Source organism: Populus alba, chromosome 1, assembly GCF_005239225.2.
Source record: "Populus alba chromosome 1, ASM523922v2, whole genome shotgun sequence".
Taxonomy (NCBI): domain Eukaryota; kingdom Viridiplantae; phylum Streptophyta; class Magnoliopsida; order Malpighiales; family Salicaceae; genus Populus; species Populus alba.
This window is the reverse complement of record NC_133284.1, coordinates 54,437,104-54,452,147: the sequence shown is the minus strand read 5'-3', so window position 1 is coordinate 54,452,147 and position 15,044 is coordinate 54,437,104. Positions and strand designations below refer to the sequence as shown.

The 15,044-nt window shown below is 29.7% G+C and overlaps 1 protein-coding gene across 1 annotated transcript; it reads right to left on the bottom strand.

Moving 5' to 3' along the window:
• Positions 1-3,405: 3,405 nt before the first annotated feature.
• Positions 3,406-7,714, bottom strand: LOC118037665 (heme A synthase COX15). Its single transcript, XM_035043712.2, has 5 exons — positions 5,991-7,714; positions 5,562-5,875; positions 4,909-5,154; positions 4,656-4,766; positions 3,406-4,107 (listed from the first exon to the last, which is right to left on the bottom strand). Exons 3-5 carry the CDS (start codon positions 5,038-5,040, stop codon positions 3,865-3,867), a joined length of 486 nt encoding a protein of 161 aa, XP_034899603.1. The 5' UTR covers positions 5,041-5,154; positions 5,562-5,875; positions 5,991-7,714; the 3' UTR covers positions 3,406-3,864.
• Positions 7,715-15,044: the final 7,330 nt, after the last annotated feature.

The following is a 15,044-nucleotide window of genomic DNA, read 5'->3' as shown; positions in this document are numbered from 1 at the left end:
ATAATTTTTAAAAAATAAAAAAATAATTTTAATATATTTATAAACAAAAATTATTTTTAAAAAATAATCATAATTATACTCTCAAACACGTCGCGCACATCTCATAATAGTATCTTTTATTTAAAGAGATGATTGGTTGTTTTAAAAGATATAATCATTTTAAAATATAAACAAAAATCTCATATAAATAATAAAAAATATTTTTTTTATAAATTTTATTATAAAAAAAAAAACAACCACACTACTTTTATCCCAAACATTGTCTTAGTCTACACGAAAGAATAGAATTTCAACTTTGCAAAAATAAATGGAGAAACGATCCCTTTCATATGGAATAATTGGTGAGCTTCCTAACTTTTTATTGCAGCCGAAGAACACCTTGCTTTATTGGTGAATAAGGCTACTGTGCCAACAAATGTTTTCAAAATATTTTTTTTTATTTTAAAATATATTAAAATAATATTTTTTTTTTATTTTTCATATACATAAAAAATACAATAAAAACATAAAATAAACTAAAAATTATTTAAAGTAAAAAAAAAAAAAAAAAGATTAAACGATACACGGTGTCCGTAGAAAATCGCATGCATCAAGTCTAGTTTTTAAAGATCACGGAATCTTTGAGTCAAGTAATTACACTTAAAAACTAAATTTTTTGTTGATTGAATAGTAAAGAAGTCATTCAAACCAAGACTGGTCTATTAAAAAATTATTATGAGAAATAAACTTATTTTATTTATGAATTATAGCAAGGAAGTGCATTTTTAAAGTAGTTTAAAGAAGATTTAGTCTTGATAAGTGATGTATAAGCTAACTTAGAATATATAAAAAATACATTTTTGATTAAGATAATGTTTGAAATTATAATGTAGGGTGTTTTTAATTTGAAAATAAATTAAAATAAAATTTTTTTTTTATTTTCAACATAACAAACACTAAAATATATTTTTAAACTCATCCTTCCCTCCCAATACTGCTACAAGAGAAGTCATGTATTAGTTAGTCAAGAAAATAATAATAATAAAAGAGATTATAGATGAAGAGCCCATTTGGTATGTGGTAGCGGTTGTTCAAATAACTTTTTTGTCGAAATATATATTAATAAATTTTTTTATTTTTTAAAAATTATTTTTAATATTAATACATCAAAACAATTTAAAAAATACAAATAATTAATTTTAATAAAAAAAAATTTAATTTTTTAAAAAATCAGGTTAAACAATCGTATTCTCAGACTGCCTCGAAGTCGTTATCAAAAGTCAGTGTCTAGGGAAACGTAGGTGATCCACTGTAATCTTGTCTTGAAGTTTCCTTCGCTGAGTACCAAAAGAAAAGTCTTCTTTTGAAAAAAGGAATGGCTTGCAGCAAGTTGATTAATCCTTCCACTGCAAAGGCCCAAAGTGTTCAAATCAAATGTAACATCATAAAGAATTATTGCATCAAGACAAACACATAAAGTACAAGTGAGGAGATGTATGTCCGTACGCTTCTGGAAGTTTATAAAACAAATATATTTTATAATGTTGTAAATGTAAATCAGTACCAGTAATAGAAATTAAAAATACAATAGAGTTAATATTTTATAATAAAAAAAATTATATTGATGATAAAAAACTTAAGAAATGGACAAAATAATTTATAATATTTTGTAAGGAAAAATATAATATTTTCACCACATGATTTAACTTTTTATTAATAAAAAGTACAAAAAAAATTGCAAATCTAAATTCTCTATCAACTTAATATTAAAAAAATCGACAAGATAATTTTAAAAGAAAAAAAAACGATAAAGAAAAACATTGTTGCAAGTGACAATGTTTTGTGAGAGAAACTACAATGTTTTCCTCAATACAATCGACGAAGACAATTTTAAAAAGAATCATAAAAAAAAAAAATCATTTATAGAAATACTGTAGCAATCTATAAGTGTTTTGTGAGGAAAATAACAAGGCTTTCCCCTATGATTTAGTTTTATTGTAATTATAATTTTTAATCAACTCAATATTAAAAAAAACATTTGGCAAATATAATTTTAGAAAAATTCATTAAAAAAAAAATCACAGTTTTAAAGAAAAAAAATTACAAAGTTAAATTCTCAATCAGTTAAATATTAAAAAAATAAAATCGACAAAGACAATTTAAAAAAAAAACACAAAAAATAAGGGACAAAAAAACCATACCGGAAACACTGTAGCAATCCACAATGTTTTGTGATTCCCCACATGATTTAGCTTTATTTGTAATAACTTATGATTGTAATTCTTCAACCAGCTCAATATTAAAAAAATAAAATTGATAAAGATAATTTTTAAAAAATCATACGACAAAAAAACTATATGAAGAACATTGTAGCAATCCTCACAGTATTTTGTGAGAAAAGCTATAGTGTTTTTTACATGATTAAGCTTTATTACAAAATTAAATTCTAACTAGCTCAATATTAAAAAAATAATATCGACAAAGATAATTTTAAAAAAAATATTACAAAAAAAAAAAACACAAAAGACACTAGAAAAAAATCATGTGAGGAAAAACTGTATCAATTCATAGTGTTTTGCGAGGAAAGTTACAGTGTTTTCTCTACATGATTTAACCTTACTTTTATTTACTTGTAATTATAATTCTTAACCAACTTAACATTGAAAAAATAAAATTGACAAAGATAATTTTAGAAAAAAAAACATATTAAAAAAACTATATAGAAAAAAACACTGTAGCAATCCACAATAATTTGCAAGGAAAGCTACAATACTTCCCTCACATATTGTGACTGTAATTTTTAACAAGCTCAATGTTAAAAAATAAAATTAAAAAAGATAATTTTGAAGAAAATTATATATATATATATATATATATATATATATATATAATCATGTAAAAAAACATTGCTGCAATCAACAAAAAAAAAAAGTTACAAAACTAAATTCTCAATTAACTTAATATTAAAAAAATTAAAATCGACAAATATAATTTTAAAAAATAAAAAAATAAAATAGAAAAATCATGTAACAAAACATCGTAGGAATCCATGGTATTTTAAAGGGAAAAAAATTACAAAGTGAAATTTTTAACCAAGTTGAATATTAAAAAAATAAAATTGACAAAAATAATTTTTGAAATAAAAAACTTGGGAAAAATGCAAAAAAAAAAAAGTAAAACAAAAAACAAAAAGTGAAAAAAATAATAATAAAAAACTGTAGATTACTAATGTAATTAAGTGTGGGTGAATAATGAACTCCCCACACCACCATTAGGTTATTACTTAATGTTATTTATCAATTTAAAACAAAAATAATAGACAAGATGGTAGTAACCAGACATAACTTCGAAGCACAACTACGCGTGCATTAAGGTGACCCCACATCAGTTGTGTAGAGGGAAAGTCTCGCCTCACAAAGCTAAAGAAGATGAACCGCGAGGGGCGTTAACGTGTTTCATTATTTTATGTAAGTAATCGCAAATTGCAAGTCAAGATTGTGAGAAATAATGTTAACCAAGACTGGATTCTCTGTCGGTGCATACAGAAAATTCAAGCGATGAACTCTCTCAGTCTATAAAAAGGCATGTCTCGTAATGTTAAGAGCATCATACAGTAACGATACCTGAGAGGGAACCCAGAGGTGGAGGCAGAGATCTCCAGAATAGCAGCGAAGTGCAAATTGATTGAACAAGGCAGATTAGTTGACCTCTCCAATTTCAATCTCAATCAACACAAAATGATGGCATTTGCATGGTTCCAATTGCCTCCTTAATACAAGAATTTCAAACAAAGAATGCAGTCCCACTTTTCAGGTAGTGATCTGAGAAGGCATGCAGATGGCTTTCACGCAGTGTGATTGAACAGAATCACAAGTGTCGGGGGTGTTAAAGCGCCGGCCTGACGTGCAGTTCCGAGTGATACACGAACATATGATAGAAGGGTTGATATCCCCAAGGGTACCTGCAACAATAAAGAATATGGAAGGAGCCTCCATGGATTAAGACAATCACCTGAAGTGTAGCCATGCCTACAGTGGCTACTGCTGGATGTATGTCCAACTTTCTAGTGAACCAGCATAAAGCTCCAATCGAAGTCAAGCTTGTGATTGCAAGGATACGATGGTCAAGCTACAAACATCAAGGAAAAACAAATCAGTGCTCAATACCAATTGTTTTATGGTTCTTTCTTTCACACGCCAGTGAAAAAGAAAATACAATTTGAAGTACTATATAACAAAATTGTAATGTCCTCTGTAAACCTCGAGCAATTTACAGAACTGCAAGAGTTGGTGTTTCTTTAAGCTCCAAAGGACAGTTATAAACACTTGTTTTTATTCTGAGAGAGCGATTGCATTATCTATCTAGAGGCCTGACAAGGCATTGTATGCTCAAGTGGTTCAACTGTATTTCCAGACAATTTTGCCAAGAAGATCCTTCTAATTAAAAAATTTGCAAATCTAAAGATGAGGAACAAACTTCAAATTTCTCTCCTTGTTCGTTCTCATTCAGAAAGAAATTTCAAGTCGTCCTCTTCTCATTTCTTCATTGTTCTATCCATTACATTATGTAAACTCCATAGCCAAATTTGATAGAGCAACTCTAAACTAACACTTTGCACCATGCAATCATCAAGTAAATTACAGGTCTAGTGTTGTTAAATTATAGTGTTAAATTACCTGCACTGCCGATGTATTTTCAAAAAAGTTGTGAATCACTGGCTTCAGATCAAATATATCATCAGGAATCCATGTATCACCCATCTTTGGAAAAGTGTTAAATGCATGCCCCTACATTGCACAGAAAAAGCATGTTAAAAAAGTTGTTTCTAAGCATGCATCAGAGCATTTGTTTATAATTGTACACTAAGGGCTGCAGAACATATACTTGAGAAGGTAGAGGAACGAGAAAGAGTTAAAATAGACTACATACAGCATCATTTCCGGCAACAAATGCTCCTGAGATGGCAGTAATCCCAACAATAAGGCTTACACGAAGGGCAAGCTTCTTGACTTTTGCCGCCCCACGAACCCAAGCTAAAGAGTCAGTAGGAGGTTCAGGCATTACAACAGAAAGAGCAGTCCAGAAAAGCCCACTATAGATAGCAAATGCAGAAGTCAGGTGAGCTGCAAAACGATAAGGGCTTGCTCTTGGCTGAGCATATTCAGATGCTGGCTCCTATGTAAAACAAAGCCACTCATCAGTGTCGCAATCTTGCACAAATTCGCACTCAATTAATACAAAAGTGGAGTTCCTTATTATCTCTAAACCACTCTTAACCATCCATGAACCAATTAAACCTTGCCCAGCACCAAGGGCAAAAAGACCACAAAGTTTAGCTCCAAGTCCCACTGTTATATACCCTTTTCTCAGAAAATACGAAAATGGCAAAGCAAACATGATCCCCAATCCCCTTCCCCGCATGCGGTGCGCATATCCCATCCAATAAATAAACTTGAAATCATCAACACTCATCCCTTTATTTACAATGCAAAGTATCAAAAAAAAAAAAAAAAATTCCAAATTCACTCAAATGAACAAACTCTAACCAAAAATAACAGCTTTCATTCCTTTCTAGTACTTACATTTTATACTCAGGTGACTGCTTATACTTCTCAAACTCAATCAACCAGTCTTCATCTGATAAAGGAGGAAGGCCACCAGTAAATTTCCAATCAGTCATTGAAAGACCAGACCTTGTTAACCTTGTAGCACCACCAGGAATCACCATGCTAAAAACCCAAGCAGCAGAGCCAAATAGCCATATACCCACCAATTTCTGAGCTTTAGGTCCTCCCTTCACAAGCAACCTAACACCCTCTTTAATTTCACTCCCAACAGAAGCAGCTACAGTTGACATTTTCATCATTGATGATGGCACAAACTGATAGTTATAACCCTGAAAACAGCATAAAGAATCAAACGACATGAGATCAAAAGTGGGATTTTGATAGATTTCAGATCATTTGAGAAAACCCAGATAAAAAGGAGATGGAAATGAAGGATAATTTTACCCTGGGGAGTGATTTAAAGCCATAAAGGAAGGATCTTGATGATGGGTTTTGTTGTTGATGAATGTCCCTCGAGTAATTGAAAGGTGTTGCTTTTGTTCCTTTGAGATTAGTGATTGAGTTGTTGATGATAGATCATCCTCGTCCTCCTCTGTTTCTCTTCAAGATTGATGCAAACACTCTGCTTTGAAACATCTTTCACTCTCTGTCTCGTTTGTGCGCGAGTGGCTGATGTGAGGGTTTTAGCTTAGGAACTGAGGTTTTTCTTTCTGGGATAGATATTCACAAATGATACCGGGTGTTTTATGGTTAACATCTTTAAAAAGAAAAAGAAAAACTTTAAAAATATATCTTCATATCAACTTAATATTATATACTTAGGAGAACAAATTTATATAAATGATAATCTGTTGAACATAGAATCTAAAATCAAATATATTGATATGACAAAGTTTAATAGTTTGAGTTCCTAGGCAAACGATAATAGCATTCATAAACACAAAGATTTGGATAGCACATGAATGCTTTGCTTTCTTAATCCAGGTCATAAGCAGATTATCCAAATTCTCCATGTAAATTGTCAAGGACAAGTTTACATGAGAGTGGTGGGAAATGATGATCTTTTATCTGATTTATTCCCAAGCTATCAGCAAAGATATATATACAAAGGCAATTTGCCTTTCAATGCGTTGTACAGATCTAGAGAAGCCCTTTATGCAGGAGCTATGAAGAAAAGATGGGCTCGAAACAATTTCCTCCCTCTGATGCTACAAATACAGATCTTTTATAGTCTCTATACTTCTACTGTTATGTCCCAAAGATACAACTCTTCCTCTGGAACTCTTAAATCAATGGTGACCAAGCAAGTTCCTCTGGAGCATATTCTCTTGGATTGGGAGATGAATATACTCCAAACACACCGCAGCTGTGCTGGAGTCATATTGCACCTCCTTGATTGCCCCTCCAGAATTAAACATCTTGGTTAGACCTATCTATGGGAGCAAATTCAACTCCATTGGGAGATGAATATACTCCAAGCAAGTTCCTCTGGAGCAAGTTCTTTAGTTCAGCAAGAAATATAATCTGCTGGGGATACTTAGTTTTGAAGAAAACCTGTGTGTTAGTGGTAGTATTTTAAACAGTACTCAGATATTATGAAGACCTCTTGTGCACTGCAGCTTCTGGTTTTGTTCATGCTATCTTGTATATTTTAGCCTGCCTGTGGTTTTTCCATACAAGACCTGTTCTGTTCCCTCAATTCAAGGTGGAGGTTTTGGAATTCCTAGGTACCAAGAAGTTGTCCTTTCATTTATTTCCGAGATACGCTAGAGCCCGAAACCCTTTCTTGTCTGCATCCTTGTATTTCTTTTTTGGATTTCTTATCGTGTCAGCAAAAGCATGGTGAAATGTAAGTGTCGAGGTCATGTTAACTATACCAGTATGCATCAATCAAGCTAAACAGTCCAAGTTTAGGTAGTCAAAAGGAGCATCATTTTCCTTCATCTGAGATGCTCGGAGACAAGAATGACCACCGTCGGAGCACTCACAGAGCTCGAAAGAGGCATCAATCAAGCTAAACAGTCCAAGTTTAGGTAGTCAAAAAGAGCATCATTTTCCTTCATCTGAGATGCTCGGAGACAAGAATGACCATCCTCGGAGCACTCACAGAGCTCAGAGGAGGCATCAATCAAAATCACAATCTACCATATGAAAGTTGCAGAGGAACTTGTAGCTATCTCTTCTTAGCTTATCACATTTGGACACCAACTCTGTGGTCCAATTCCATTTGCTAGCTGTTGAATCTTAAGCTGTGGGTTTCGGCTTTGCTTCCCAGCTGTGCAATCCATTTGGTGGGCTTTGTCTTGAGATGAAAGATTCTTTTTGAAATAGACAGTATTACATTCAAAACAAGGACAGTTCTTGGGCGTAGATTGCACCCCACTCTTATGGGTCCATTATACTCCCAAAATTAATAATAAATAAGACAAAACCTTGCCACCATATCCGCTTTATACGTTCCAAAAGAGAATTAATAAATTGTTCTAAATATTTTTATTATTTTTTAGTATTCTTATAATTCTTATAAATCATTAGAATAATATTTTTTAAAATTATTTTTGATATCAATATTTTTAAAATGATCTGAAAACATATAAAAAATATTTTTAAAACGCATAAACAAATAAGTTTTAAATCTCAAACAAATTATTTATATATGAGATAATACTTAAACAATTAAATAAGTTCAATATATTGAAGAAAATCAAGAATAAAGAATAAGATTTTTATAAAGAAAACAATATTTGTAATGCTAGACAACTTGAGGTGTTAATAAGAGAGAAAGGAAACTATAGATCTAAAATCTAATGTATTCTAAATTGCACCACAAAAGTAATCAATCATTTATAGCTTTGAATCTCAAAATATTTTTTTAAAAGAGATTGATCGGTTGCTATCTCAAAATAAAAATTATAAAAATAAAAAATTATATCTCCATGTATTTTCTATTTTGAAAATACAAAAACTCACTGCAACATAATCATGTATTTATTTTATGTATTTATCTATATTTCCATTTTATACACTATAGAAATCCAGGCCTTACTCAAACAATTAAGCACAAATCTTATTGAGATAAGGCATATAAGAAGAAATTCAAAAAAATGTGTCTCAAAATAAAAAATATGGAAATTAAGATTATATTTTCATTTTAAATCTCAAAATATTTTTTTAAAAGAGAGTACTCGATTACTGTTTCAAAATAAAAAATATAAAAATAAAGAAATATATCTCGAAACTTATTAAAACATAACCATGTATTTATTTTACATATTTATCTTTATTTTCATTTTATATCTATCTTTATTTTAAACGTTGAATTCGGAAATTTGTGAAATGGAAAAAAAAAAAAAAGTGATGATGAAACTTGTGTCCACCAAATGACAAAATGCTTGTTTGGCATTGAGGTGCAACCTATTTTTAAAAAAAATTCAATTTTTTTTTTTTTGCTAAAATTGAGTGCGGTTTATACTTTTTAGATCGTTTTGATGTGCTGATATTAAAAATAATTTTTAAAAAATAAAAAAATATTATTGACATGCTTTTCAGCATAAAAAACTATTTGAAAAGCAACTGCTACCGCACTTCCAAACACCGAGCAAGAAATAATATTTATTTTGTGTTATGGTCTCCAAGATTAATCCACGTGGCATGCACCAGTGTTGACTTCGTAGACAATGAAGACTTGTTATTAACCAATCAAATCAATTGAGACAGGCAATGAAGTGGCTACAGTGAATTTTCAATTTCAATTTTTTTACCAATATGAGTGCATGTAAGCCAATATTAGTGCGATGTCATAATCATGGAACATCATTATTTATCTAATTATTTATTTAATCAACGTGAGTTGGGGACTCAGCACTCTATGGTGGGTCATTGATTATTGCTTGGTTATGATTAAAGCACTATTAGCCTTAATAAAGTTATCTTTGCTAAAGTAAAGTAGATTCTTGAAGATTATTCTCTGGCGACAGAAAAGATAGAAACAACTAATAGCTTGTTTAATTGTGTGATTATGATTTTTTTAAAAAAGTATTTTTTATTTAAAAATATATTAAAATAATATATATTTTATTTTTAAAATTTATTTTTGATACCAGCATCAAAATAATATGAAAATATCAAAAATATATTAATTTGAAATTAAAAAAAAAAATTAAATTTTTTTTAAAATATTTTTAAAACATAAAAATAAAAAGAATCCTTTCACACAAGATAGCACTTCATCATATGTATATTTTATTCTTTGAATGACAAGAATTTACTTTGAAATTTCCCTCTAAAGGAAAAAAAATCCACAGAATAAAAAACAATAAAGCTTGTAGTGGTACACCATAACTTGCATTAGCACGTTGAGAAAAAAATAATAATGCAACAAAGTCATACTCTGTAATTAAGTATGAATAAAACAAATTAGTCTAATTAAGTATATATAAAGCGACAAAGAATAAATACATGATGACGAAACCTCTTGGTGCTAAACAAGTTAGAGCTACACAAATGGAAATATTTAATAGTCCATGCTATCACAATGTCATTTTGATCTCGTTTATTTCCTATATTTTTTGTTCTAGAAGCTTTAGCGTGTGTCACGGGATAAGCTTTTGTTTCAATACCCGAGTTATGAATCTAAAATATTAAATATGACTAATCTAAGCTTTTTTTAAAATAAAAACATGATGTTTTTATTTTTAACTAAATTAACTCTCATAATCTAAATATTTAGATTTAATCAGTATGTTTTTCACTTGGTAATATCCTTGGAAAGTTTATGTATAGATAACTTGTAGAAAAAAATATAGTTTATTTTTAATTAGCTTTAGCTGAGTATGATTTATTTTATAGCTTTGGATATAGACTTTACCCTCTTAATTAAGCACGAATCCTATTGAGTTTTGGCGTGAAGAAATTTCTTCAAAAGATGCTTGACATGACCTCTTCTTTTGTTTTTAGATGCTTTTAAAAAGTGTTTTCATCATAAAATATATTAAGTTGTTTGTTTTTGTTGATTTATAGTGGCTTTTCATGTGATGATGTTAAAAAAATATATAAAAAAAATGTAATATATTTTTAAATAAAAAGCTATTTTAAAAAGAATGATGCACCAAAATAATAAACACCTCAATAATATTGAATTGGAACTTTGTTAAAGAAAGGACACCAATGTGCGGGAAAGATGATGTTTTTATTTTTAACTAAATTAACTCTCATAATCTAAATATTTAGATTTAATCAATATGTTTTTCACTTGGTAATATGCTTGGAAAGTTTATGTATAGATAACTTGTAGAAGAGAATATAGTTTATTTTTAATTAGCTATAGCCGACTATGATTTATTTTATAGGTTTGGATAGAGACCTTACCCTTGTAATTAAGCACAAATCCTATTGAGTTATGGCGTGAAGAAATTTTTTCAAGAGATGCTTGACATGACCTCTTTTTTTGTTTTTAGATGCTTTTTAAAATGTTTTCGTTATAAAATATATTAAGTTGTTTGTTTTTGTTGATTTATAGTGGCTTTAATGTGATGATGTTAAAAAATATATATAAAAAAATATAATATATTTTTAAATAAAAAGCTATTTTAAAAAGAATGATGCACCAAAATAGTAAACACCTCAATAATATTGAATTGGAACTTTGTTAAAGAAAGGACACCAATGTGCGACAATGAAACTTGTGGGGCACTACTGGACTCCAGCAATTAATTGCCAAATAATAATATCAAAAGTTCAATCCACATGGTTGACGAGGAGCAGGCGCTAGTGTTGACTTCATGCATGGTTAAATTAATATTATTTTTTTATTAACCAGTTAAACGACGAGACAGTGAAGTGGCTCCAACCACTAATAATCCGGTTGATGAACACTTTGGGATGCTGTTGAATTATTGTTTTTTTATTTAAATAATTTTAATGTATTATTGTAAAAAATTATTTAAAAAATAATAATAAAAATACCAAGCAAGATGTAGGCACATTTGTGATCAAATTGGTAAAAAATAAAAAATCCGGGATGCAATTGAGGTTTTCTCAAATAAAAGAGCTCCCATCTATTCTAGAAACCTTGGCACGTGCTAAACCTGATGTCCTTTCACTTCTAAGTAACAGTGACTTACAAGTGACAGCTGATGAGTGACTTTTCCCCTGACAAAAGCCTCTAGAAGGCCCTCACGCGTGCCCAACAATTCACTGGACGCGTGCCGTTAGATTTGAAAGGGTAGAAACCAAATAAAGAGAGGATGGAGGGTGGGATTCTGTAGGCCGGCTTGGCTTCTAGAAACTTTGGCACGTGCAAGATGTATTTTTAGTTGATGTTGTGATGTTCTACAAGTTTGGTTAAAATTACGGTTGAATGGTTATAAAGTCTAATTTATTTGGTTAAAAATACTTAAAATTGATATTTGATGATAAAATAACTACAAAAAAAATTCATCTAAGAAAACCTATAGTATCTATTTTTTCCTGAGCGTGCAACAATATTAGTTAAAAAAATCATCAGGAATAAAATTGATATTGCAATCAAATTTTACAAATATCAGTTATCATGCCATCTTTTTCTAATGTAATTAGTTTTGATGGGAGAGGAGAGGAGAGAGTCCAAGAAGACAAACGAGGGGGGTTTATTGGGAGAGAGATGATAAATCTATCCACTCAAAAAACCACTATAAGGTATTCTTTCAAGGATTCTTGAGATGACAAATTATTGAAGTGAAGAATCATTACAAAGTGGTATTAGATAAAGGGTTATTTGAGAAGTTTTTTTTCTAATGGATTTTCTCTCTCTTATCTTTTATATTTATTTTTTGTTGATGGATTTAAAAAATGAGGTGAGACGCTTTCAGTTAGCCTGTCTTTTTTTTTTTTTTTTTTTTTTAAATTTGAGGTTTAATCTCAATTCTTGGCGGTACATAATGTCCCACAAAAATAAAACATTGGTGCAACACTAACCAAGCATAAATTTATGTGGTCCAATCAAAACTCACTCACAGCCATATTACCAAACACCATCTACATCATTTGTTGACATGTCATCGGTGAAATTATTTTTTTCTAATATAAAAAAAGATATTCAAGCATCATTAATATGTTTTCAAATGAAATAAAATAATCATGAATTTGCATATAATGCATATTGAACAAATTTTTTCAAGGATATTGATACAGTGAAAAATTGGATGATATATATTTTTTAAAAAATATTAAGATGATGACATATTGAATCAACCCGAGTTAACTTGTCAAATATGCAACCTGGGTCATGAGATATTATAACCTTATAATAAAGCAAAATAAATTATAAAAATCAATTCTTAATCAATGTAGTGTTGAATGGTAAAAATACAAAAAACAAATTAAATTAAAAGGACGACAAAAAAACCACTCGAGTCAGTCTGGGTTAACTTAATAAACATGTAATCAAAATCATGAAATCAGGATAACACCGTAAAAAAAATTAAAAAAATTGCAAAACTCTATTTTCAACAGATTTAATATTTAATATTGAAATCGAGAAAAATAAATAAATATGTGAGACCAAGATAACTCTACAAAAAAAAAATTATAATAAATTATAAAGTTCAATTTACAAACGACCTACTATTGAAGGATGACATTAAAAAAAAAAACTATATAATAAAAAAAGATTAAGTTGTTGGAGGGTGAAATTAAAAAAAAAACAATTAAAAAAGAACCATAAAAAAATAAGCTAGATCAACTCAGGTCAACTCAAGTTAACCTGTAATTTAGATCCTGAAATTGAGTTAACCTCGTAAAAATCAAATATTATCACACACACACACACACACACATATATTAGAGAGAAGAAATTAGAAGTATAGGTGAACACTACTGCATGGTAATAAGTCTTGATTGAGTGATGAAATAGCAGTAAACTCATATAACTTCAGCTTGTATTTTGAGTTTTGTCTTTCTAAATTATAAATTATATTTTTTGTAGAACAACCTCTATTTCAACTTCTTCTACATCTGAATCTTCTGGAAGCAAAATAATTACAATAGAAAATTTTACAAAAAGCATTGATGATTGGAAAATCCCTAAAGTTTTAAAAACTTAAATTTATCAAAATTCCAAATTGATCTTTTCAAAATAGATTTCACAATCAAAACTGAAGAAAGAGATATTCAACTTACAAAACCTTTTGAGATCATCAAACTTCTTTCTAAAAAATCCTTACAGAAACACCAATAACACATCTACAAATAACATCCATATTGGTATGGTACAAGTTGGGATCAAACCCCTTACCAAAAAAAGCCGTAATATTTCTATCTTAGCAGTTCTAAGAGATGCTAGATTCCAAAACTTCCAAGACTCGTTATTAAGTTTCATCGAATCTAGCCTATATAGCGGGTCAGTTTCTTTTGATTGTTACCCAAACCTCACTATATCCTTTAAAGACTAAAATATTTTACAAAGCATGATGCTACAGATAAAAACCTATAATTACAACATGCTTGAAGGATCAATCCCAACGACCTCAATTTTCAAAATCCTTTATAAAGCCATGTTTTCAACCTTTGCTAGCAAACACAAATTCCAATCCCAAAGAGGTGAAACCTTACTACTCTAAACTAACCTTTCCAAATCAAACATAGTAGTTCCTAGAGACATCCAGTGGAAAAATATAACCCTTCAAGAAGATTAAATCCTCGAATGTGCAATACAGCCAGAACCACAACAACTACCAAAACCAAATGTTCAAATTAAAGAAATCACCTAGTACATAGATGGAAAAGTCAAATTATTTTTCTATCGATATTCAACCAGTTCTTGATTTTTGGATGTATCTTCCTCATTCAGCACTATAGACCTAGAAAGAGTCTACAAAATCCTTTTTGTCATAAACATACCATACCAAATCCATCCATCTAGAAAATCAACCTCTAATATACCAAGTACTAGCTTCCAAAATGCATAAAATGATTCTTATGATGGATTTGCCAAAAACCTGATTTCATGTCGAACTTGGAAAATATAAAAGCAGAATGAAATTTTTGTAATAAATCTTTTTTATTTGGAATTGGATATCTGATCCATTTCAGGGCTTTATTTAGTGGTTTGTAATTGATCACAAGTCTAGGTGTATCTCTTTCTATTTTAGAGTTTTTATTAACATAGAATGCAGCACACAACCAGGTAATCTTGGATTTCAAGTCTATAATGATGTTCAAATTTAGCATTCATTTGGATTGGTCTCACCTTTGTAGGTATTTGTTTCTCAGAAAATTTATCTTCATAAGAAAAATCAACATGTTGTTTTCTTTTTCAAAAAGCATTAGGTAGATTAGAACAAATTACATGCTCGATTTTATTTTGGAAATCTGAAATTATTTTTTGTAAGGAGTTTTGTAATTGATGATCAGTTCTTTATAAAGAAACATCTTTTGTTAAATCATGTAAATGACATGAATCAAGGCATTGATCTGATATGTATATATAGAATATGCTTTGATTAAATTCAAGTTTCTGGT